The sequence below is a fragment of the Hylobates moloch genome, unplaced genomic scaffold, assembly GCF_009828535.3.
Source record: "Hylobates moloch isolate HMO894 unplaced genomic scaffold, HMol_V3 SCAFFOLD_2, whole genome shotgun sequence".
Lineage (NCBI taxonomy): Eukaryota > Metazoa > Chordata > Mammalia > Primates > Hylobatidae > Hylobates > Hylobates moloch.
In genome coordinates, this window is record NW_026652277.1 from 153,229,711 (window position 1) to 153,255,688 (window position 25,978).

Below are 25,978 nucleotides of genomic sequence, written 5' to 3' on the forward strand. Positions count from 1 at the left end.
ATGACTAAATAAATAAAAATCCATATAGTACTTAAAGGTAAAAATGCCCTGAAATATGTTACTGCTTCCCAAGTGCAACTTACAGTAAATTCTGCAGGTCTGCACAAATCTTAGCATAAAAGAAATGCAGTTTCTAATAAAACCACATGATGGCACTGTTTACTATGTGAAAGTGAATCTTTGCTTTTTTTTTTAATGACTTTTTTTCTTTGCTCTAAATCAGTATGGAAGGTGGTATGGAAAAAGGCATAACAGATTTATACAAGGGTGATCATAGACAGTACACTGGACCAGGTGATTCCTAAGGCCACTCTCAATTACTTACTCACCACAGCCAATCTGGCGGCTGTTCAGCCCTTTGACTATAATACTTCTAAAATCTCTAACCTCTAATATGGACTAAACGTCTCAACTGGATTTTCACAGCATCTGCTCTATAGCACATAATAATGTAGGTAACAGGTCTGTATAGAAATTAAATTGGAGGGCAGCTATACACAATGTCTAATTTATCTGTGAATGTACTGAATTTAGCAGACTGTCTCACATTTTATAGATCGTATTTGTTGAATGAATGGATGCACAAATGAAAATGTTTTTATAAGATGGTACAAAATAATTACTCAAGACTTTTCATAATTTAAATTGATGTTTGAAGGAATAAAAGATATTATAAAATTAAAATATCCTTTTTTTAAACATCAATCTACGTCTTTCATCTTTGCTGAAATATCTCGTCAAAGACATCCTAGTTAGAGACACCTAGTCAAAGACAATGTACAAAGACATTTTTTACCTAGACTACTGTAAGAATTTCCTAATGTGATTTTCAAGTATCTACATTTGCTCCCTCTAGAATCTGTTCTCCACATAAGAGTATGTATCTTTCTAAAACATAAATCAGATTATTTTATTGTTTTGTTTAAAATCCCATTGTGGCTTCCCATTGCTCTTTAAATTCTATAATGGCTTCCTCTTGCTATAATGACTGAGAAGACCTCATCATAATTATCATCCTGTTGACCTTAGCAACCTCTTCATGTACCATTCTTCTGCCCTTAGTCTCTGTCCTCCAATCTTGGTGGCCTTCTTTTGATTTTCTGAATTAACCCTGCTCCTTCAAATATCAGGGTTTTTGCATATATTGTACCCTCTACCATGGACCATTTCTTCCCCACTGGTGGCAGTGTGTCTCTTCCTCAGGAATCCTTTCCCTGACCCTGCAGTTCATCATCCATCCCATACCTCTTTACGATATTTATAAAAATTTATAATAAAATGATAAATTGTGAAATCAATTGTTTTATGTTTGTGTTGCTGGAATATGAAGTCCAGGAGTTCAAGGAATTTGTCATCTTTGTCCACTGACAAGAACAGTAGCTGGCACATAGAAAAGTCTTAATAAATATTTGTTGAATTGAATAAATAATGGCATGGCTGTTTGTGTCTTTTTTAATGCTACATCCTCAGAATCAAATAGTGTAACTGGCACATACTGGGCCATCAATAAATATTTAAGAATCTGAATGAGCATAACCTGAGCTTGAATTAGTAACTCTTCATCCCTACAACCTTACCTTAGATTCTAATTCCTTATATGAGACCAAACTGACTTGGGAGAAAGCAGCCAACTACATTTGAAGATTATTTTAAAAGTGTTTAAAATGGATGAAAAACATACCTTAAGAAATGCCCAGGCAATTTTCCGAAAGCCACATTCTTGGTTTTGAACCTCAGAATTATTCTTAATTTCATCCATGCTTAAGAAATCAAGAATCTGCAAATAAATTCACAGAAGACTAGGCTACCTAAAATTTAATATTTTCTAATGGTATATTATTAAAAATTTAAAAAATCATTTGTATAGTACTTAAAAACATTAACCTTTACAGGGAGTAAAAACATTTTTATCTCATTTCATTCACCTTAAAGTTAACTCATTCAGTTAGGGAGGGTCCATTTTCTGACTATTTTATCTTTCATTAATAAATACTAAGATTTATTTCAAATCCAAGGCAAAATGTTAATCACCTCAAATATAACCTAGGTACAAATATACTAGGCATAGAATTCTTAAGCTTTCATTGTTTTTTATGTATCAGAACAGACTTTAAAGGATTGTTTGTTTAAAAAACTCACAACCCTATTTCTGGGTCTTTGTCTTGGATCACCTTCCTGAATTTGGGGTTTTTCTCTTTGGATGTATGTTATAATTAGGCTTCTCAAGAGGATTTCTTCCATTCCTCTATCCTGTCTGGACATTAAAGCTCATGGATTTGCAACCAACCTGCCACAGAGATTGTATTCTAGATATTTATCAGAGGCTATCACTTCAGACTTACTGGTGCTTATTAAAAGCTCAGCTGCGAAAATGAGATCTTCATAGAAAGAAGACTGCTTAAGAAATGATACAGACTCCAGTCATCCGTGTTTTTTGGATACCTAAACCTTTTTTACAGATATAATACATGCTCAGTGAAAACATAATATAAAAAATATATATATGCAAAGTAAAAACGACTTGTAATCCAGACCCATAGATGATCACCATTAACATCTAATTTGCAGGCTAAATCTTTTTCTGTGCATTCCTAAACATATGTGTGGAACTACAAATCTAATAATGCTATTTCACAAATTATTTTCATATAGTATGTAGTGAGTATCTCTTCATGTCAATACATACACATGAATACCGTAATGTTAATGACTGCCTACTATTCTTCTGTCACAAATACCATAAATTTAACAAAAATTATAACTTATTTAACCAAATCTCTTACTGATCTAAATGTAGGTTATTTTATCTCCCTAAAATTTTTGCTATTATAAACAGTGCTGAAATAAATATCCTTGCACACACATCTTCATGGACTTGTCCTTTTTTTCCTTAAGATAAATACCTAAGAGTAAAATAATGGTTTTAAAGACTTGTGAGACATTATCAAGTTGTCCTCAATAAACAAAAAACTGAGATCAGAAAGCAGTTGCATAGGCAATAACATATTACATGAAAACTTAAGAAGCAACCAAAAGTGTTTATAATACAACAATCTATCCTTCTTCATCTCTTAATACTAAAATGAACATAGAAGAAAATATAACAAATGACAAATTTTGAAGACAAAGAAAAAATTCCTAAAGATACAAATTATATCCATTTTTCAACAATAACAGCTTTATGTAAATCACGCACAACATAATCACAAATGTAAATACTGGAATATTTGTATCATAAATACACATAGACAACCTGAAAGTCAAGGATCATAAAAAGAAGTAATTCTACAAAATGAATCTTCGGCACTGGTTATGCCAAGTCCCTTGCTGTTCCCATGCTAAACTTCTCTATCTAGCTTACACTGGAAGGGGACTTTCTCTATATTCCTTTGCTTATGGAGACAGAACAACACATGATAGAGAAAAGAAATGTGGTATTCTAGGTTCAAACTATCTCCAAACACATTTTTTAAACTTAAAATTTGAGTAACTTTGGGGAAATCACTTTTACTCCAAACCTTGTTATCATTTTCAGTAAGAAAATTATATAATAACAACTAGTCAGCTCAAAAGCCATCTATTCCATAAAGCTTTCCCTGACTCCTCTGACCCACCACTAACCCTTCACATATCATAAGTTCTACATCATTTTTGGTTATATATTAAATTGCATTAATTAACGGATCTGTGTACATTTATCTTTATTTATCCAGGTGGTACACATATTCTTAGGGTGTCAGACATGGTTAAATGAGTTTATGCTTTGTGAAACGGGTTTAAAATGGAGAAATGCATTCATATCGAGTGGATTTATCACTTCACTACAGTTAACAGTCACAGGGCTGTTGTAATTATTAAATGATACAAAGCAGGCCAAATGGCTAAATAGTAAACACTCAGCAAATATGCTATCACTGTTTATAAAAGGGCGTCTCACTTGTATTCCACAGCATTCTACAAACACTAAATCCTAGAGATTAAATTCTCACACAACTTTTTTTTTTCATTATTGGACCACTAAAAATAATAGCTTACATTTGTGCTATTAAATATTAACTATCATTTAATTTGAATTGCTCCATTCAATTCATACCTCAAAGAACAGGATGACTTTAGGACTCTCATCAGAGCCTCGAAGCAAATAGGGAAAATTTTCATTAAATACAATTTGTTCTTCCCACTCTGGAAGTCTTGATTTTAACTGTTTAAAATCATATGGCTGGGTCATAATAGGAAGAATACAATCCACATTCTCTTTTTCATAGTAAGATGAAACAGGCCGTTCACTGTACAAAAAAAGATACTTCCATTAACGCAATTTTTATAATTTTGAGGTGAGAAAAAAATAGTGTACAAGGTGAGGCAACCAGAAATAATGAATAGTCATAATAATACAAAAGGAAAAATTATTTTGATTGTCCATCTAGAAACTTACAAATTTTATAAGACTTAAAAGTAACAGTCCATCTTACATTTGTATACTATCAATCGGTTTCACATGATTATTATAGAAATATAAAGTGAGAAGTATGATTATACCTTTGCCATATAAAGCTGGGATAAACTAATTCCTTCAGAATTTTATAAGAGTTTATAATAAAATAGACATTGCCAGGCACAGTGGCTCATGCCTGTAACCCCAGCACTTTGGGAGGCTGAGGCAGGTGGACTGCTTGAGCTCACGAGTTTGGGACCAGCCTGGGTAACATGGTGAAACCTTGTTTCTATAAAAAATAGAAAAAAAGTTAGCTGGGCATGGTGGCACATGTCTGCAGTCCCAGCTACTTGGGAGTCTGAGGTGGGGGGGATCACCTGAGCCCAAGGAGGCTGAGGCTGTAGTAAGCTGTGATTGCACCACTGCACTCCAGTCAGTGAGACGGAGTGAGGTATTGTCTCAAAAAAAAAAAAAAAAAAAAAGACATAAAATTGATTTTACATAAAAAAGGCACAAGACTGTAAACCCTTTGAGGTGTCATATTTTCTTTGCGTGCCCTAAGGCAAATGAATAAGTGAATGGGCTTTTTTTGGACAATCTTCCTATTTCCATTCCCCACTGGCTTTCCAAACAATTTTTTAAAAAATTCTAGTATAAATGTGTATTTCATTGTACTTTTCATTTGGATTTCAAGCATGCATTAGCTATAGAAGTACTCTTAGAAAAAACATTCAAGATTCATTTACCTTACCTGAAGCCCAGATAACATTACTTTCAAAAGAAAAATATGAGGTTAGACAATTAAAGCATTTACAATGCAATATAAAATATTTACAATGCAACTTTATGTCATAAATTATGTCTACTAAGCTGGCAGAAGCTCTCTACCACTTAAAATGAATTATTCCTTTCCACTTAAAAGTAATTACTTTTAAGTGCACCAGGTGTGGTGGGTCATGCCTGTAATCCCAGCTACTTGGGAGGCTGAGGCAGTAGAATCGCTTGAACCCGGGAGGCAGAGGTTGCAGTGAGCCGAGATTGAGCACTGCATTCCAGCCTGGGTGACAAAGCGAGACTCCATCTCAAAAAAAAAAAAAAAGTAATTACTCAATTAGATGTTCTCCATTTCTTCTACAACATTCTGATCAATGTTAATGATTGATGAACACCTACAACTAGTAGACTGTTCTCTAATACAAATCCGTAACTCTATTCCCACTGACTTTCAACTACCAATGGCAGAAAAAAGACTTCTACTAGTTTGTTTCAAGAATTAGCTGTGCAATTAAAAAAAATTACCTATCATCTTTCTTGACATATTGACCAGTATGCTCATCAACCACATGAATTTTTACCATTGGGTGAGAAATCATAAAATCTGACTTAAGTCTATCAGATCGGTGAATGTAAACTCCCAGGACGAGGTCATCATCAAGCAAACATTTGGGATAAACCGGGCTATCTCGGCTTGTTATTTCATGAACACCATCACCATCAACATCTTCGTTATTATCTGCAACTACACGCATGGAAAAAAAAAAATCAATGTTATAATTAGTTGTTCCCATAGTTGTATTTACATATAACCTAACCTTTAAGATCTATGATGATTTCACTGTGTTCAAAGGAACTTCAAGGGGAAAGAAAGAAAAAGCCAGACAACAGCAAACCATAGTGTGAAAGTAAAATACTACATTTACTAATGCATTACAAATAAGGTGAAAAATCCTCGTTTATATTTTTCCTAATAAGTAGGAGAAACACAAAAAGAAAAGAGCGTCAAAGTCAGAAAAGTAACTTTATCTAGGTATTTTCTAAGTAGAATATATATGACTCAACTAGAATTTCTAATTCTGGGTAGGATGCAGTAGGATGCAGCAAGTAAACACTTTGGGTAACAACTGGAAAGAGCCAAATAAATTACAAATATCTTATTTTAAATTTTAAAGGCATCAGAAAGGTACAGAAAGAAGGTATAGTAGACAGATTAGAATTCCAGAAAGGAAGAATCAGTCAGAGGTCAGCTGATGGACTGGCAGCTGTTTTTGTCTCTGGTGACATTTGCTGATTCAGGGTGTGAGCTGAAGATCAGAGTTTGGCTTAGGCAGAAAGTCACTGCCAGGAGAATGAGAAATCAGCAAAACTTTTAGTGATTCCACAGGACTAAAATGATAAAACTTGAGAAGCCTCAAACACATGACCAATTTTTCTCACAAAACTGAATTCTGATGCTATAGAGAAGCTACAGAGGTAGTGAAATCTCCCAGGATTGTGGTGCTAGCAGACCATGATCTGCCAGGGGAAGGGGACAGAAATAAAACAGGCAAAGGTGAAGCCCTGGAGGGTGTGGTCAATTTACACTGAGGAACAAGAGCAACTTTTCATCTGGGGTCATCTACCAATTCTGGTCACAGTTCTAGGTTGATAATCCAGGTGTGATTTCTGGCAGAAGGTTGCTACTGGGGGACAGAAAAAACAGCAGAGATTTTGGCGTGCTTGGGGGCTAGAGTGACAAAAATGGATACCTGAAGGATGTCTAACATATAGCCAGTCTCCTGCTCAAAGAATTTGCCAAATTTTGAAGCGGCATGAGACAGAAGACTAAATGGCTAAGTGGAAAAGCACTGAAGGGCTAAATTGGATCTTCCATCATATTTAGGGCTAAAAAATTATTTAGGGCTATGAATTATTAGAGATAAAGAAGGGCGCTGCATTATGATAAAAGTGACAAGAGATACAAGAAAAATAAACTCAAAATCGGAATGGAAATGTTAATACCTCTCTCAACAGCTGATAGAATAAGTAGAGCAAAAAAATTAAGAAGAAGAACTGAGCACAATTAAACTTGACCTAAATGACATACATAGGACACTGCACTCAACATTAGAAATTGCATTCTTTTCAAATGAGCATAGAATATTTACCAAATCTGACCATAAAATGGTCATAAAAAAGGCCTCGATAAACTCAGAGGACTGATATTATTCATAATATGTTATCTGACAACAATGGAAGACAGAAACCAATAAAAGATAACTAGAAAAGCATCTGCTGCCTGAAACTAAGCAACATACTTCTAAATAATGATCAATTAAAATGGAAATTAGAAAATATTTTGTGTTAAATAATAAAAATACATAATATTAAAAATTTTGGAGATGCAGGTAAAGTAGTACTTAAATGGAAATTTAGTCTTAAATGCATATAAAAGAAGACCGAAATCTTTCTTATAAAACCCAATTTTAAAGCTAGAAATAAGTAGCAAATCAAACCCAAATAAGTACAAAGAAGGAAAATAATACAGTTACAAGAAAAAAAAATCACTAAAATAGTACATAAATGTACAATAGAGACAATCAAAGCTAAAGGTTGGTTTTTGAAAAGACTCATAAATCTAAAATCCTAAGGCTGATTAAGAAATTGAGAGAAAACAAACTGCCAATACCATGAATGAAAAAATGGGACAGCCTTTCAGATGCTATAGAAATGCAAAATTTGGATTAAATAGACACATCCCTCAAAAACTACAGTCTATCAAATAGCTGAGAGAAGTAAAAAAAAAAAAAAAAGATTGCTAAGAAATTAAATCTTGATTTGTATCAAGGCAAGCAAAATGATAAGGCATAAGGACTGAAAAAGGAGCGATAAAACTATCGTTATTAACGTATCACATGACTGCACATGTAGAAAAATCAAAACAATATAAGAATAAACTCTGTGGGCTGCGATGGCTCACACCTGTAATCCCAGCACTCTGGGAGGCTGAGGTGGGAGAATTGCTTGAGCCCAGGAGTTTGAGACTAGCCTGGAAAATGTAGTGAGACCTTGTCTCTATAAAAAATTAGCCAGGAATGGTGGTGCATGCCAGTAGTCCCAGCTACTTGGAAGACTGAGGTGGGAAGATCGCTTGAGCCTGGGAAGTGTAAGTTGCAGTGAGCCGAGATCACACCACTGCACTCCAGCCTGAGTGACAGGGCAAGACCCTGTCTCAAAAATAAATAAATAAACTCTTGCAATAAGTGAATTTAGCAAATCAATGGATACAATGTTAACAAATTGTAAATACATTTCTACATATATGTACCAGCAACAAATAAAAAACAATTTTTTACAATGCCATTTACAGTATCATTAAGAAACATCAAATCTTAGGAATAAATCTAAGGAGAGATTCTGCTGAAATGTGTATTGCTGGGATATATTAAATAAGATGCAAATAAATGGAAGTGCATACCAAATTCATAGCCTGAGAATCAATACTTTGTAAAAATGTCAAGTCTCTTTAGAGAGTTGTTATGCTGTGACTCTTTAGATTCACCCAGTCTAGATCAAAATCACAGCTTGCAAGACAGAATGAGGGTAAACAGGAAGAGGGAGGATGGAGAAGCTCTTCTAAAATCCATACAGAAATGCAAAGTAAAGAATAGCCTAGACAATGCAGATGAAGAAGGAAAAGGCTAGAGTATAATACTAAATAGCAAGACCTATTAAAAAGCTACGGTATTTAGACATGGTAGTGTTGGTACAAACTGTCTAATGTAAAAGAATAGAGACTACAAAAACTGATCTACACGTAACATAGTCATGTTATTTATGGGAAAAGTGACACTGCAACACAGAGGGAAAAAGACACTCTCTTCAGTAAATGGTACTGGGTCAATTATAATATATATTCACATAGATATCTTGATCACTGCTTCCTATCATAAACATAAACCAATTCCAGATGAACTGCATATCTAAATGTGAAAAGTAAAACAGAAACAGTAAAACTTTTAAAATAAAACTTTCAGAATAAAACTTTTAGAAAAATATCTTTGGAACTTGGGAAAGATTTCTTAAATCACAGAGAGCACTTACCATCAAAGGAAAAAAATGGATAAACTGGACAATACAAAAATTTCTGTTTTTCAAAAGACACCAATGAGAGAGAAATAATCAAACCAAAGTTGGACAACATTTGCGATATAAATGTGGGTAGGTATTTATATCTGAGAATAATCTCATATTGAGGTATATAAACCTATCACTACAAATCAATTAGAAAAAGACAATTCTGTGTTTTAAAAAATGCACAGACAACTTGAATGTATTTACAAATGTCAAAATCTAAGTAGTTAATAAACATGAAAACACTCAACTTCACTAGTTACCATGGAAATAAAATTAAAACCAAAATGAATATCACTATACATTCCTGAAGAATGAGGAATTCAGTCACTCCTAAGAATGACTAAAACGTTAAAAAACAGTATTACATGTTGGTGAAGATATGGAGTGACTGGAACTCTCAAACACTGCTAGTGTCAACTGGTAAACCAACTTTGCAAAACAGGAAGTAATTATGAAAGCAAAAAATATACATAATCTATGACAGCAATTCTACTCCTAACAATATGCCCAAGATAAAGGCATGCATGTGCTTACCAAATACATGACTGCAATGTGAATTACTGCTTTACTTATAATTGCATACGACTAGAAACAACTCAAATGACCATCAATAAAATAGGCAAATTAATTGTGGTATACTCACACAATGGATAGCTAAATAATACAAAAACAGAATTAAGAATGAATAAGCTCAACTGTATGCAAGCAACAGTAGTATAAATCTTACAAAATTAACATTGAGTAAAAAAAGTCAGGCACAAAGAGCATAGTATTTATCATTCTATTCATATTAAAGTATAAAAATAAGTAAAAATAAACTGTCTTAAATGTCAAGGTAGTGGTTACTCCCATAGGGCAACTAATGGAAAGGTGATTTTTCTGGGTGCTAATGATGTTCTGTTTCCTAATTTAGCTAATGATTTTACAGGTATGTTCAGTTTGTGAAAAAACTTTAAAAATATGTATATGAGTATACTACTTAGTGCTTTATATATATAGAAACATAAAACAAGTATACTGCTTAGTGCTTTTCTATATATATCTATATACATATTATGCTTCAACAAAAGACTTTAAAATTTTAATTATAGAAACCACAAAACATCATCACTTACATCTTCTAATGAATAAGTACCATAAAATCTAAAATTGCCCATTTTAATCCCAATTTTTGGCCAATCAAATGGAAACTGAAAGACTAAAAAAGGATGTATGAGTAGAAAAGAACATGTAAAGAAAAATAAGAGAAAACAAACAAGAAAAGGAGAAGACAGAAATCAACAAGGCAAAGAGAAAGTTGAGAAAGGAAAGAGAAGTGGTATTAGGCTGAGGAATTGGGAGGATACCATGCTGGACAGGATGCAGCCTTAACATCAGAAATGTTTATTGGCTGCTGACCATTTATAGCTTTCAACAACTGAGTCCTAACCATTTAGCGGATGTAAACTCAATGATTTAAAGAAGAAATCCTCTATGCCACAATAGCAACTACAAAGTCAATATCATTTTAGAGTTGAATTTAAAGTGTGTCAAGAATCAGAGTAGGTCAGGCATGGTGGCTCATGCCTATAATCCCAGCATTTTGGGAGGCTGAGGCAGGCGGATCACTTGAGGTCATGAGTTCGAGACCAGGTTGGCCAACGTGGTGAAACCCCGTCTCTACTAAAAATACAAAACTTAGCCGGGTATGGTGGCGTGCATCTGTAATCCCAGCTACTCAGGAGGCTGAGGCAGGAGAATCGCTTTAACCTGGGAGGTGGAGGTTGCAATGAGCAGAGATCGTGCCACTGCATTCCAGCCTGGGAGACAGAGTAAGACGCCATCTCAAAAAAATAAAAATCAGAGCAGACTCAAATGATATAAACTCATCAGAGACCCACAGCTACAAATACATGTGTACTTTAACCTAGATGAATTCAAGAACAAGTACCAAATATCCTATATTGAATTATTTTCAAGTATACCCATCAGCTTTAGTTTTTAAGGGCTAAAATTCCTAGAATCAAGTTATTTCTACCAACGTACACAATTTTTCATTTAATTTGTATAGCAAACCTGCTTTAGTCTTCTTTTTTGTTTTTTTTCGTTTAGGTTTTGTATCATCTTGCATGCTGTCTTCTGTGCTTTGTTCCATTGAGCTTATTTCATCATCTTGATGAGAATCTGAAGAAACTGGTCTAACTGAAGATTCTTTCTTTTGTTCACCTTCAACTGTGTCACCAGAGATGGTCAATGTACTACAAATATAATCCAAGTATCAGCCATTACAGATGTATTATTATTATAATTATTATTATTCATGATGCAACAGAGTGAACAGTAAATAGGAGCAAAGATAATCCTAAAATCACTATTATTGTCTCTTGAGAGATGCATATATTTTCTTATACACTAAAATGGTTAGCTGTCAAATAGGTATCATAGATGGTATTTTATACTTCATGAGGAGTTACACGATTCAACTAAAACTGAGCTCTAAACCCCAGGGAAGGGGAAAGGGAAATTGTATTAATATTTTATGAGCAATTGATCTCTCTTTACATAGGACTTATCAAAGCATGCCCACCCTGCTGCCAAGTAAATGATTGATCAACCAATTTTTAAATTACCTTATTTAAAGGTATAAAGAGTATTCTAGGTTTGTTCTGTCTTCCAGAGGCTTCACATGCACAACTTTTGATTTCTCTTTTTTCTTTCTTTCTTTTTAAGACTGCGTTTTGCTCTGTCGCCCAAGTTGGAGTGCAGTGGTACAATCATAGCTCACTGCTGCCTCAACCTCCCAGGCTCCAGCAATCCTCCCACTTCTGCCTCCCAACTAGCTGAGACTACAGGCACATGCCACCATGCCTGGCTAATTTTTGTACTTTTTGTAGAGATGGAGTTTCACTATGTTGCTCAGGCAGGGATTTCTAGGTAAAAATTAATTTCTTTTATTTTCTAGTGGTTGGTGAGTCACTACATTTTCAGAAGGCTATTACCAAAATTAAAATCTATATCACATGAACTAGTAAACGGTTAAGAAATAGCAACCCGGAAGCATACTGAGTTTAAAGAAAAACCAGCCTACTAACATTTTAATGTATCAAGTAAGAAATCTGCATGTAAATAATAAAAAATTACTTTCCAATATTTTTAGTCATGTTTCAAAAAAAAAATGGGTTGAGGAAAATATAAGACTAGAGAAATAGTTCAAATTAGTCATTCCAGAAAGCCATTCTATTTGATCACATCACCAAACCCTGTTCTTTAAGAACAGCTACCCTTTGCGTGCCACTGTCACATGTTACTTAAAATTCATGAGCTAACCCTATTTCATATTGACTATGCCTTACCAGTCTACCACAGAGGTGGTAGCTGTGAGAAGGAAGATTTATAGTATACTACCGTAGGAAGCCTCTAAGATGGACCTCACTGATCCCCACCTCTTCACATGCATGTCTTTGTGTAATCCCCTTTCTTTTGTGTGTGGGCTGGACTAGTGACTTACTTCTAACAGACAGAATATGATAAAAGTAATGAATGCCACTTATAAGATTAGGTTCCAAAAAGACTGTGACTTCTGTCTTGCTCTCACTCTCTCAGAGCCCTTGGTCTGGGGAAGCAAGTGGCCATGTTGTGTGTAGACCATATGGAGGAAGTCCATGTGGCAAGGAACTGGTATACCTGGCCCAAAGCCAGTCAGGACCTGAGGCCTACCAACAACCACATGAATGAGCTTAGAACTGGATCTTCTAAGGCCTTCTAACGGCTATGTCACTTGACAGATCCTCCCCCAGTCAAGGCTTGAGGTGACTTCAGTCCGGGCTAACATCCTGATTGCAACCTGTGATTGACAGAGACACCCAGTGTGAAGTCACTCCCAGATTGCTGGCCCACAGAAACTGTGAGACAATAAATGCTTGTTGTCTTAAGCTGCTAAATTCTGGGATCATCTTTTTAATGGAGCAACAGATAACTAATATATACTATCATGTCCCTGCAGCAACTTGGGTTGCCATATCTTTATTACCACTGGTCACCTAGCTTTTGAAAAGACGGGAATTATTTTTGGCTGAGGGCTTTAGGGGAAATTGATCCTGAATGCCAAGGAATAGTCACATATAGAATGTTCCCACCTCAAGTTGTTTCTCTAGAGGAGAACTGCAGGGGGGAATAACGTTAATTACAGCAGTTAAAAAGCATTTTTATCTTATTGTTTTCTCCAAATAGAAAACATATAAATATGTGTATGTTCACTTAACCTCACACTCTATATACAAGTACATACATATATAAGCATCATATAGAGAAAAAGATTAGAATACCAAATTGCCAACAGTGATTATCTTTGAATAGTTTTTCTACAATGAGCTAATGTTATTTGTATAAGAAAAAAAGTTATATTTATATATCCAAACAGGTATTTGTAACTCAAAAAAGGGGAAGTAATTAGGTTTCTATTATTTTGAAAGCAGATGTAAGTGAGTAGTTCAGGGAAGGGACAAGGTTCTGGCTCAGCCTCTTACTAGTTCTGTACTTCCATTTCCTCATCAGCAAGATAGGAGGAATATTACTTTTCCTCATAAGATTGTCAAAAGAATTAAATGACTTAATTCTTGTAAAGCACCTAGTACATAGTAAGGTGTTATGTAAAAGTTAGCTGTTCTTATCTTAGTGCCAATATTTCCAAATAAAAGCCTAAGAATTTTCTTTGTTAAACCACAGATAATGTTCAAAACCTGAAAATAATAGAGTGTTTTTCTAAGAGGATATTTTACATTTATCAATGTAAAAATACCTTGTTTCAGCTTTAAAGACTGGAACTTCCTTTTTCTTTTTCCTTTTTTCACTGCTCGATTTGTCATCATGGAATAAAGTATCTGAGGGAAAGTAAGTCAACTGTTCTTTCAGTTTCTTTCTTATTTTCTTCTTAATCTCTTTTGCCATTTCTTCAGTTACATGGCACTGATATGCTTGCATCAATTCTTCATCCTCTTCTAAATCATTCTCTTCTCTTCCCTCATTTGCCTTCTCACTTTTCTGATGATCGACACCTGGCTGTGGCTTTGTATGCGTTTTCTGGTGTGTAGAATCAACCTTCTTCTCAGGAGTTTCTGGTTTCATGTCTTGTGTAGCCAACTGGCGCACCATCTTTATCACCTTTTTATTTGGCTTTCCTTGTTTGTCTTCCTCTACACTAGCATCACCATTAGGATTTTCATTTGCTGACTGTGTGTTCCTCAATTTGTTTTTAGTGACTCTCATGCTTTTCTTCAGGTTGTTAGTGTTAGCAGCACTTACATCATCACTTGTAGTTTCTTTAATATGGGGAAGATTGCTTCTAATACTGTCAGGCTAGGAAAAGAAGACATGATAACAAAGTTTCAGTTACACATAGATTAGTTATAAAAAGAAAAACCTAATAATTAATATTTGACAATGTGGAATTATTGGGAGGATTATTTAGTTTTTCACCTGGGCATAGTGAAACTATTTTAGAGCATTTGAGTACTCTCATAATTTATGCTTCCAGAATTGGATTAGTAATCTCTGAATGTAACTTCAGATTAAATGAGTTAATTAATTGCCATGGGAAAAAAGTACTTAAGGCCCTATAAGAAGTGAATTAATCGCTCAACTCCCAAATGCTATTTTCCTCATGATCTACACTCTAATATAATTAATAGATATTTAAGAAATTGCTAAAAGAGCCATTGAATGTGACATTTCAGGTTACCCAATAGGAAATATACATGGGTCATTTATTTTGCTTCATAATTACACTCTAAAACCAAAAATCTACAGCTCTAAGATCACCCTACAGTAAATCTAAGTGTATCACTAAAATGCTGCTAAATATTACATATTAAGTTAAATCCAATGACAGACTAAGCACAATCTGGTACCTCTCTCCCCAATTAAAATTATTTAAAATGAGACATATTTTTAATAGAAAAAAATAAATAAGGATAAGAGTCAAGTAATATAAGGAGGAGGAGGAGGGGATAAACCAGAGGATGACCAATCAAGGAGCTGCGATGAACAGCTCTGTTTCTCACCTCCATTTGTGTTGACTTTCACCCAAGGGATTAAGCATCCCAGCACAGAGAGAAAGGGCAGTATGCTTCAGGTAGGGATAATTCCCATAAACTGCAGAGGCAGACCATGTTAAAAACAACCAACAAGGAAGAGAAGAGAGATTCTCAAATGTAAAGATGGCTTGACAACTGAAAATTAACAAACACTAAAGGAAGGCAGCATAATGAAGGAAAGCCACCAAATAAAACACAATAAATAAATGAACACCAAAGGAAAATGCATATCATATATAAGAATTTAAAATAAGTATAATTAATATTAATAAAGAAATGCAAAAGCATACTGGAGCAAGAAAACCCAACTGCTGATATTAAAATAAAATTCTGAATGATAGAAATAAAAGTTTAACTGATGTGTTGAAAAACAGAATGGACAAAAACTGACTGTGTATTCCTCAATTTGCTTTTAGTGACTCTCATGCTCTTCTTCAGGCTGTTAGTGTTAGCAGTACTTACATCATCACTTGTAGTTTCTTTAATATAGTGAGGATTGCTTCTAATAGTGTCAGGCTAAAAAAGAAGACATAATAACAAAGTTTCAGCTAAGCGTAGATTAGTTGTATGAAGAAAAACCCAATAATTAATGTTCAACTATGTGGAATTATTGGGAAGATTATTTAGTTTTTTACCTGGACATAGTGATACTATTTTAGAGCATTTGATGAGCACTCTCATAATTTATGCTTCCAGAATTTCATTAATAATCTGTGAATGTAACTTCAGATTAACATTTTGGCTTAACACTTTGAATTCATTTTGTCGTGCTGAATGTCACATTGTAATGTATGAACATTACATGTTAACATTCGGTGCTACAAGATGAATCTAAAATCAAAATGAAGAAATGTGCCAGAAATGAATAAATTTAACAATACATACTGGAGTTTGATCTTTGAAACTCCCCATATTTTAAAAGTAGTTTAAAAGTATCCAACATATATAAAAAGGTGATTTAAAAAATGCTGAAAGAACTAGTATCCCAATACATATCTAAGATTTTACCATCTCTAAGACTCTTTTGCTCACCTAAAATATATATATTTCCAAATTCTGTTCTTTGAGGGTGAATTATGATGCCATAGCCTCCAAAAAAACTTCACTAATCAAATCTAATAAAAATAACATTTCTCTTAGAAGTTTATTTTCACATGTTCTGTTTTAGAAGCAACATTTAATTTAAAACACTAAAAATAGATAAATAAATAAGGAAAAAAACCCAGAAAATACACACACACACACACACACACACACACACACACACACACACACACACACACACCCCAAAGCTAGCAGAAGACAAGAAATAACCAAGATCAGAGCAGAAATGAAGGATACAGAGACACAAAAACCCTTTAAAAAAATCAATAAGGCTGGGCATGGTGGCTCACGCCTATAATCCCAGCAGTTTGGGAGGCTGAGGCAGGCAGATCACATGAGGTCAGGAGTTCAAGATCAGCCTGGCCAACATGGTGAAACCCTATCGCTATCAAAAATATAAAAATTAGCCAGGCGTGATGGTGCACACCTGTAATCTCAGCTACTTGGAAGGCTGAGGCACAAGAATCACTTAAGAGAAGAATCAAATAGACACAGTAAAAAATGATAAAGGGGATATCACCACTGACCCACAGAAATGCAGACAACCATCAAAGAATACTATAAACACCTTTATGCAAATAAACTAGAAAATCTAGAAGAAATGGATAAATTCCTGGACGCATACACCCTCCCAAGACTGAACCAGGAAGAAGTTGAATCCCTGAATAGACTAATAACAAGCTCTGAAATTGAGGCAGTGATAAATAGCCTACAAACAAACAAGCAAAAAAAAGTCCAGGACCAGATGGATTTACAGCTGAATTCTACCAGAGGTACAAAATGGAACTGGTACCATTTCTACTGAAACTATTCCAAACAATTGAAAAGGAGGGACTACTTCCTAACTCATTTTATGAGAACAGCATCATCCTGATACCAAAACCTGGCAGAGACACGACAAAGAAAGAAAAAAAGGTTAAGGCCAATACCCCTGATGAACATTGATGCAAAAATAATCAATAAAATACTGGCAACTAAATCCAGCAGCACATCAAAAAGCTTATCCACCACCATCAAGTTGGCTTCATCCACGGTATGCAAGGCTGGCTCAACATACGCAAATCAATAAACATAACTAATCACATGAACAGAACTAAAGACAAAAACCGTATGATTATCTGAATAGACACAGGAAAGGCCTTTGATAAAATTCAACATTGCTTCATGTTAAAAACTCTCAATAAACAAGGTACTTACGGAACATACCTCAAAATAAGAGCCATTTATGACAAATCCACAGCCATACTGCCCAAAGTAATTTATAGATTCTACACTATTCTTATTAAACTACTCTTTGTCAAGAGTCAATTGAACATATATATTTGAATCTATTTCCATACCCTATTCTGCTCTACTGATATATATACCTATCTTTATGACAATTCCAGATTGTCTTCATCACTATTGCTTTATAATGAGTTGTGAAACAGAAAGTGTAATTCCAACTTTGTTCTTCTTTTTCAAAATTGTTTTGGCTATTCTAGGTCTGTTGTTTACATTTCCCAATAAATTTCTGATTTTTTGACTACTTGTTCTATTAATTTCTGAGAGAGGATACTGACATATCTAACTATAATTGCTGATTTGTCTATTTCTCATTTAGATTTTCAAGAAAAAAAAAAGGCTCCTGACATATTGATTATGATTGAATTAAATCAACAGATCATTTGTCAGAGAATGGACATTTGACAATGTTGATTCTTCTGATCCATGAACATGATTACTTACTTAGGTCTTTATTTTCAGCACTCTGAGGGGTTCAGTGTACAGCTCTTGCACATTTTTGATAAATTCATCCCTGAATGCTACACATTTTTTTCTATTACAAATCATTTTAAAATTTAATTTCAAGCGATTCATTACTGGTATAGAAATACAATTGGTTTTTACACATTGACCATATATTCTGCTAAGCTCCCTAATACAGACGGTCCCTGAATCACAATGGTTCTATTTACGACGGTTCGACTCACGATTTTTTTGACTTTATGATGGTGCATGAACAACACACATTCAGTAGAAACCATACTTCCAAGTATCTATACAATTATTCTGTTATTCACTTTCGGTATAGTATCTAATAAATTATGTGAGATATTCAACACTTTATTACAAAATAGGCTTGGTATTAATTTTGCACAACTGTAGGCTAATGTAAATGTTCTGAGCACACTAAAGGTAGGCTAGGTCAAACTCTGATGCTTGGTTGCTTAGGCGTATTAACTATATCTTCAACTTACAATACTTTCAGTTTACAAAGGACATAATCCCATCATAAGAACCATCTGTAACTTCTAGTAGCACTTTTTTGTAGATTTTTTTGGGATATTAACATAGACAATTATGTCACCTGTGAATACAGTTTACTTCTTCCTTTACAATCTGTATGCCTTTAAAAATTGCATTACTGCATTCATCAGAGTCTCTAATACAATTGTGAATACACACAGTGACTGGCACATGCTCAGGCTTAGAGCAAAAGCATTCAGTTTTGTGCCATTAAGCATGATGCTAGCTGCAGATTTTTTAGATGTCCTTTATTAGGTTGAGAAAGTTAGTCTTTTTTTTTTTTAGACTAATCAAATGCAGTACTGAGAGTATGAGTAGAATGAGGAGTTCAATCTGTAACTGACTGTGAACAATCCATTGAGATAACTCATTACCTTAGACAAGTCTCATCTATTGCTGGTTTAAGAATGAGTAATAAATGTTGTCTTTTTTCTCCATTTATTGAGATGATCTAATGGTTTTCTAATTCAATCTTTGGATATGATGAATTACATTGGATGCTTTTTTTTTTTTTTTTTTGAGACGGAGTCTCGCTCTGTTGCCCAGGCTGGAGTGCAGTGGCGCAATCTCGGCTCACTGCAAGCTCCACCTCCCGGGTTCACGCCATTCTCCTGCCTCAGCCTCCTGAGTAGCTGGGACTACAGGCGCCCGCCACCACGCCCGGCTAATTTTTTGTATTTTTAGTAGAGACGGGGTTTCACCATGTTAGCCAGGATGGTTTCGATCTCCTGACCTTGTGATCCACCCACCTCGGCCTCCCAAAGTGCTGGGATTACAGGCGTGAGCCACCGTGCCCGGGATGCTTTTTCTAACTCCAAACTGACAGTGTATTCCTGACATAACTCCACCTAGACATGGGGTATTATCCTTTTTATAAGATCGATTTTCTACTATTTTGTTGAAGATGTTTGCCATCTATATTTAAAAGGGATTTTGGTATGTATTTTTCTTGCAATCTTTGGTTTTGGCAGCTGTGAAATTATTGCCCACAAAAAGGAGTGGACAAGGATCCCCTGTTATTTTACAGTCTGGAAGAGTCTGTATAGAATTGGTATTATTTTTTCATCAAATATTTGAGAAAAGTTACTAATGAAGCCACCTGAGAGTAGTTTCCTTTGACAGAAGATTTTTAACTACAGATTCCATTTTTTTAAAAGATATATAATGTTCAAGTTATCTATTTGAGTGAGCTTCAGTAGTTTGTGCCCTTCATGTAATTTATACATTTCATCTAAACTGCTGAATTTATTGTCGTAAAGTTACTCATAATACTCTTATTATCCTTTTAAGGTCCATAGCATCTTAAGTGAATACCCTCTTATAATCCTGATATTGGCAATTTGCGTCTTCTTTCCTTGTTTCCCAATCAGCCTGGTCACAGGTAGTACAGAAAACCATTAACTCATGAGCCTGGGTTGCTAAAAAGCTGCAAATCCCAAGAAGGGCATATTTTTAGGACCAGTCCTTGAAATGTTGTCCTTGATAAGAGTGTTTCTAAATGCCTGAAGCCTTGGGCCACACTATAACAGTTTCACCAGAAAGCTTATGTTAGCCATGTGACTTATGGTGAACATGTGTTTTTGCTTTGGGGGTTTGGAGTCTGAGCAGCTGAGGTCAGTGACACAGGCACTGAATGCTCTGCCTCTACACAAAGCCCACATAGCCCTCTACACAAAACCATGAACATCAAGGCTTGGGTGAGCTTACCTGGGTGGCAACACTGCACATTTTGTCACATGTTGTTGGAGGAATTAAGTGAGTCCCTTGCAACTCTACTAGGGGGGTGCACCTGAAAGCTTGCACCTGGCTTCTCCCGGGCTGTGTCCCACGCACCTTTTCCCTTTGCTGATTTTAATCTGTATCCTTTTGCGGTAATAAATGGTGTGGGTATAACAGCTTTTGAGTCCTGTGAGTCTCTCTAGTGAATTATCAAGCCTGGGGGTGGCCATGAAAACCCCCAACACATATGATAATCAATTTTATTACTGTTTTAAAAAATTGCATCTGGATTTACTGAGGTTTTCTATTTCATTGATTTATACTCTTCTTATTTCAATCCTGTATTTTGTCTAATTTGTTCTCCATACTTTTTTAAGGTGAAAGCTTCAATGATGGATCTCAGACCATTCCTCATTTTTAATGTAATGCTACAAGTTTCCTTCTAAGTAATGCTTCAGCAGCATTCCATAAATTTTGATATGCTGTAATTTCATTTTTAGTTAGTTCAAAATATGTTCTAATTCTTTTGTGTTTTCTTCTTCAATATATTGATCTGGGGTCTTACTGAACTTTCAAATATTTGGTGACACTGCAGATAACTTTTGGTTAACTATTTCTAATTTGATTCTGTTGTGGCCTAAGAAAATATTTTGTATTATTTTAAAATTTTCTTTTATATTTAAAATTTTTATTTAATTTTTACATAAAAAATAAAGCTATGTAGACTTGTTTTATGGCCCAGAATGATGTCTGTCTTGGTGAATATTCCATATGCACTAGAAAACAGTGAGTATTCTGTGCTTGTTGGGTACAATGTTCTCATAAAACTCAACTCAAATTTGTCAATGTTACTGAAATCTACATTCTTACTGTTTTTTTACTACTCGTTATATCAATTTCTGAGAGAGGATACTAACATATCTAACTGTAATTGATTTATCTATTTCTCATTTCATTTCTATTGGTTTTTGCTTTGCATATTTTGAAGCTTTGTTATGAGTTTCATACACAGTTATATCCTTGATACTGACACCTTTATCATTAAAAAGATTTCTTTTTACCTTTGGCAATATTCTTTATTCTAAAATATACTTTCTCTGATATCAATATAACAACTCCAGTTTTTTTTTACTAGTGTTAGCATGGTATATGTTTTCATTCTTTAAATACTAACCTACCTATGCCCTTATATTGAAAGCAAGTTTCTTATAGTCAACATATAGTTGGGTCTTATTTGCCAATCTGACACTTTCTACTTTTTATTTGGACCATCCACATTTAAATTATTCTTGATATTGCTGAGTTTAAATATACTATTCTATTATTTCCTTTCTGTTTGTCCTATTCTTTGTCTCTTTGTCCTCTTTTTTTTTTTTCTTTGAGACAGAGTCTCACTCTGTCACTCAGGCTGGAGTGCAGTGGTGTGATCTCAGCTCACTGCAAACTCCACCTCCCGGGTTCATGCCATTCTCCTGCCTCAGCCTCCCGAGTAGCTGGGACTACAGGCACCCAACACCATGCCCAGCTAATTTTTTGTATTTTTAGTAGAGATGGGGTTTCACTGTGTTAGCCAGGATGGTCTCTATCTCCTGACCTCATGATCCACTTGCCTTGGCCTCCCAAAGTGCTGGGATTACAGGCATGAGCCACCATGCCCAGCCCTCTTTGCTCTCTTTTCCAGCTATCTGTCTCAACAGATTTTTGTGATTCCATTGCATCATTATTGGCTTTTTAGCTATCCTTTTAAAACAAATTTATGAAGACTCTAGGTTTTACAATACACATATTTAGCTTCTCATTGTTGATATGGTTTGGCTCTGTGAGTCCACCCAAATCTCATGTTGAATTGTAATTTCCACGTGTTGAAGGAGGGGCCTGGTGGGAGGTGACTGAATCATGGGGACAGATATCCCCTTGCTGTTCTTGTGATGGAGTTCTTGCAAGATCTGATTGTTTCAAAGTGTGTAGCATGTCCTCCTTTGCACTCTCTCTCTCTCTCTCTCTCTCCTGCTCTGGACATGTGAAGTCCATGCCCGCTTCCCCTTCACCTTCCACCATGAATATAAATTTCCTGAGGTCTCCTCAGCTATGCCTTCTGTATAGCCTGTTGAACTGTGAGTAATTAAACCTCTTTTCTCATAAACTACGCAGTCTCTGCTCTGTTGCCCAGGCTGGAATGCAGTGGTGTGATCTTGGCTCACTGCAGCCTCCGCCTCCCAGGTTCAAGTTGTTCTCCTGCCTCAGCCTCCTGAGTAGCTGGGACTACAGGCATGTGCCACCACACCTGGCTAATTTTTTTTATTTTTAGTACAGAGAGGGTTTCACCATGTTGGCCAGGCTAGTCACAAACACCTGACCTCAGGTGATCTGCCTACCTTGGCCTCCCAAAGTGCTGGGATTACAGGCACGAGCCACAGCGCCCAGCCTCAGGTAGTTCTTTAGAGCAGTGTGAGAATGGACTAATATGAAAATTGGTACCAGAGAAGTGGGGCACTGCTATAGATACCTGAAAATGTGGAAGTGACTTTGGAACTGGGTAACAGGCAAAAGGTGGAACAGTTTGAAGGGCGCAGAAGAAGACAGGAAGGTTTGGAACTTCATAGAGACTTGTTGAATGGTTATGACCAAAATGCAGATACTGATATGAACAGAGATGGCCAGGCTGACGAGGTCTCAGATGGAGATGAAGAACTTATTGGGAACTGGAGTAAAGGCCACTCTTGCTATGCTTTAGCAGAGACTGGCGGCACTGTGGCCCTGCTCTAGAGATATGTGGAGCACTGAACTTAAGAGAGATGATGTAGGGTATCTGGTAAAAGAAATGTCTAAGCAGCAAAGTGTTCAGATGTGGCCTAGTTGCTGCTAAAAAACTATGTTTATTTGCATAAAGAAAGAAATGACCTGAAGCAGGAATTTGTATTTAAAAGGGAAGCAGAGCACGAAAGTTTGGAAAATTTGCAGCCTGATCAAGAGGTTAAAAAGAAAAACCAGTTTTCTGAGGAGGAATTCTAGGCTGCAGAAATGTGCATAAATAAAGAAAAGCCAAATGTTAATACACAGACAATGGGGAAAATGCCTCCAGGTCATTTCAGAGACCTCCACAGCAGCCCTTCCTATCACAGGCCTGGAAGCCTGAGATTCTGTTGTTTGAAAGTGTGTAGCACTTCTCCCTTCGCTCACTCTCTCTCCAGCTCTGGCCATGTGAAGACTGTGCCTGCTTCCCATTCCACCATGACTGTAGTGTCTGGAAGCCTCCCCAGCCATGCCTCTCCAATACAGCGTGCTGAACTGTGAGGTGACTAAATCTCTTTTCTTCATAAATTACCCAGTCTCAGTTAGCTCTTTATAGCAGTGACAGCAGACTAATACAATTTTCTACGATTAAATAATGCCACTTCACATACATTTTAAGAAATTCAGCCAGGTGTGGTGGCTCACGCCTACAATTGCAGCACTTTGGGAACACAAGGCAGGAGGATCACATGGACCCAGAAGTTCAAGACCAGCCTGGGCAATACAGTGAGACCCTGTCTCTACAGAAAAAAACAAAAATCAGCCAGATGTGGTGGTGTGCACCTGTAGTCCCAGCTACTGAGGGCGTGGAGGTGGGAGAATTGCTTAAGCCCAGGAGGTCAAGGCTGCAGTGAGCTGTGCTCTCACCACTGCACTCCAGCCTGGGTGACAGAGCAAGATCCTGTCTTAAAAAAAAAAAAAAAAGAAAGAAACTCACAAAAGTATACTTCTATTTATTTTCTCCCATACTTTGTGCTATGTTGGTCTTATGCTCTGAACATTTGTCCTCTCAAAAGCTCACGTTAAAATTTAGTCCTTAATTTGGCAGTACTGAAAGTTGGGGTCTTTTAGTGGTGATTGAGTCATGAGGACTTTGCCCTCATGAGTGGATTAATCCATCAATGGATTAACCAATTTATGGATTAATGGGCTAATGGATTAGGGCAGGGGTCCTCATGCCCCAGGCCTCAGGCCAGTACTGGTCCATGGCCTTTTACAAATCAGGCTACACAGCAGGAAGTGAGTAGTGGGTGAGAGCATTATTGGCTGAGCTCCACCTCCTGTCAGATCAACAGCAGCATTAGATTCTCATAGGAGCATCAACCCTATTATAAATAATGCATGCAAGAGACCTAGGTTGCACGTTCCTTATGAGTATCTAACTAATACCTGATGATCTGAGATGGAACACTTTCATCCTGAAACCATCCCCCTCGGCCCACTCCATGGAAAAATTGTGTTCCACAAAACTGGCCCCTGGTGCCAAAAAGGTTGGGGACTGCTGGATTAGAGGATCATCATAACAGTGGGGCTGGTGGCTTTATAAGAAGCAGACTTGAGCTAACACATTCAGCCCCCTTGGCATATGATGCTCTGCACTGCCTTGGGACTGTAGAGTCCTCACCAGCAAAAAGGCTTTCATCAGATGTGAATCCTTGACCTTGGACTTCTCAGCCTTAAAACCTGTTAAGAAATAAATTCCTTTTCTTTATAAATTATGTTTCTGGTATTCTGTTATAAGCAACAGAAAACTAAGACAGTTGTTAAATCATTTACTTCTACAAATAAAGGTTGAATATCCCTTATCCAAAATGCTTGAGACAAAAAGCGTTTCAGATTTCTTTGGATTTTGTATATCTGCATTATATTTACTGGTTCAACACCCCTAATTTAAAATTCAAAATCCAAAATGCTCAAATGAGCATTTCCTTTGAACATATTCGTGCTCAAAATGTTTTGGATTCTTGACCATTTCGGATTTCAGATTAGGGATACTCAACGTTTATTATAAATCCTACAAAAAAACAACTAATTATTCTTGCTTTTAAAAAATATCTTTTAAAGAGATTTTTTAGTAAGAGAAAATACTTCTATATCATGTTTACTATTTGTTGTGCTCTTCTTTTTTGTAAATCAAAATTTCCACTTGGTATTGTTGTCTTTTTTTTTTTTTTAACACTTTCTAGTACTACAGGTTTACTGACAAATTCTTTCAGCTTTTGTACACCTCAAAAAGTTTTTATTTCACCTTCATTTTTGCAAGGAGATATATATTGCAAAAATGAAGGTGAAATAAAAACTTTTTGAGGACAGAGAATTTTAGGTTGACAATTTTTTTTTCATTATTTTAAAATATGGTTCCATTGTCTTTTAGCTAGAATAGTTTCTGATGAGAAGTCTGCTGTCATTATTCTCCTATATAAAATGTCTTCATTTTCTCTGGCTACTTTTAAGATTTCTAATTTATCCTTCATTTTCAGAAACTGTAGTATGATTTTTTCATATTTCTTCTGTTTATGACCTGTTGAGCTTCTCTGATCTGTGGGTGTATTGTTTCCACATAGTCTACAAAGTTTTTAGTCATTATTTCTTCCAACATATTCTGTCCCCACTCCTCAGTTTTCAAGTACACATAAGTTAAAATGCCTAATATTGTCCTATAGGTCATTGGTGT

General features: G+C 35.7%; 1 protein-coding gene across 12 annotated transcripts in view; it reads right to left on the reverse strand.

Moving 5' to 3' along the window:
* Positions 1–25,978, reverse strand: part of AHI1 (Abelson helper integration site 1) — a 220,199-nt gene that overhangs the window by 178,706 nt on the left and 15,515 nt on the right. For all 12 annotated transcript variants that reach the window (XR_009212506.1, XM_032159628.2, XM_032159584.2 and 9 more), the window contains 6 exons: positions 15,862–15,915; positions 14,106–14,662; positions 11,384–11,565; positions 5,735–5,954; positions 4,094–4,286; positions 1,682–1,777 (listed from right to left, as the gene is read on the reverse strand). Coding sequence is in view for 11 of the 12 variants with exons in the window: in XM_032159628.2 (XP_032015519.1) it covers positions 1,682–1,777; positions 4,094–4,286; positions 5,735–5,954; positions 11,384–11,565; positions 14,106–14,662; positions 15,862–15,915 (1,302 nt within the window). In the remaining variant the exon portion in view is untranslated. The remainder of the gene's footprint in view (positions 1–1,681; positions 1,778–4,093; positions 4,287–5,734; positions 5,955–11,383; positions 11,566–14,105; positions 14,663–15,861; positions 15,916–25,978) is intronic.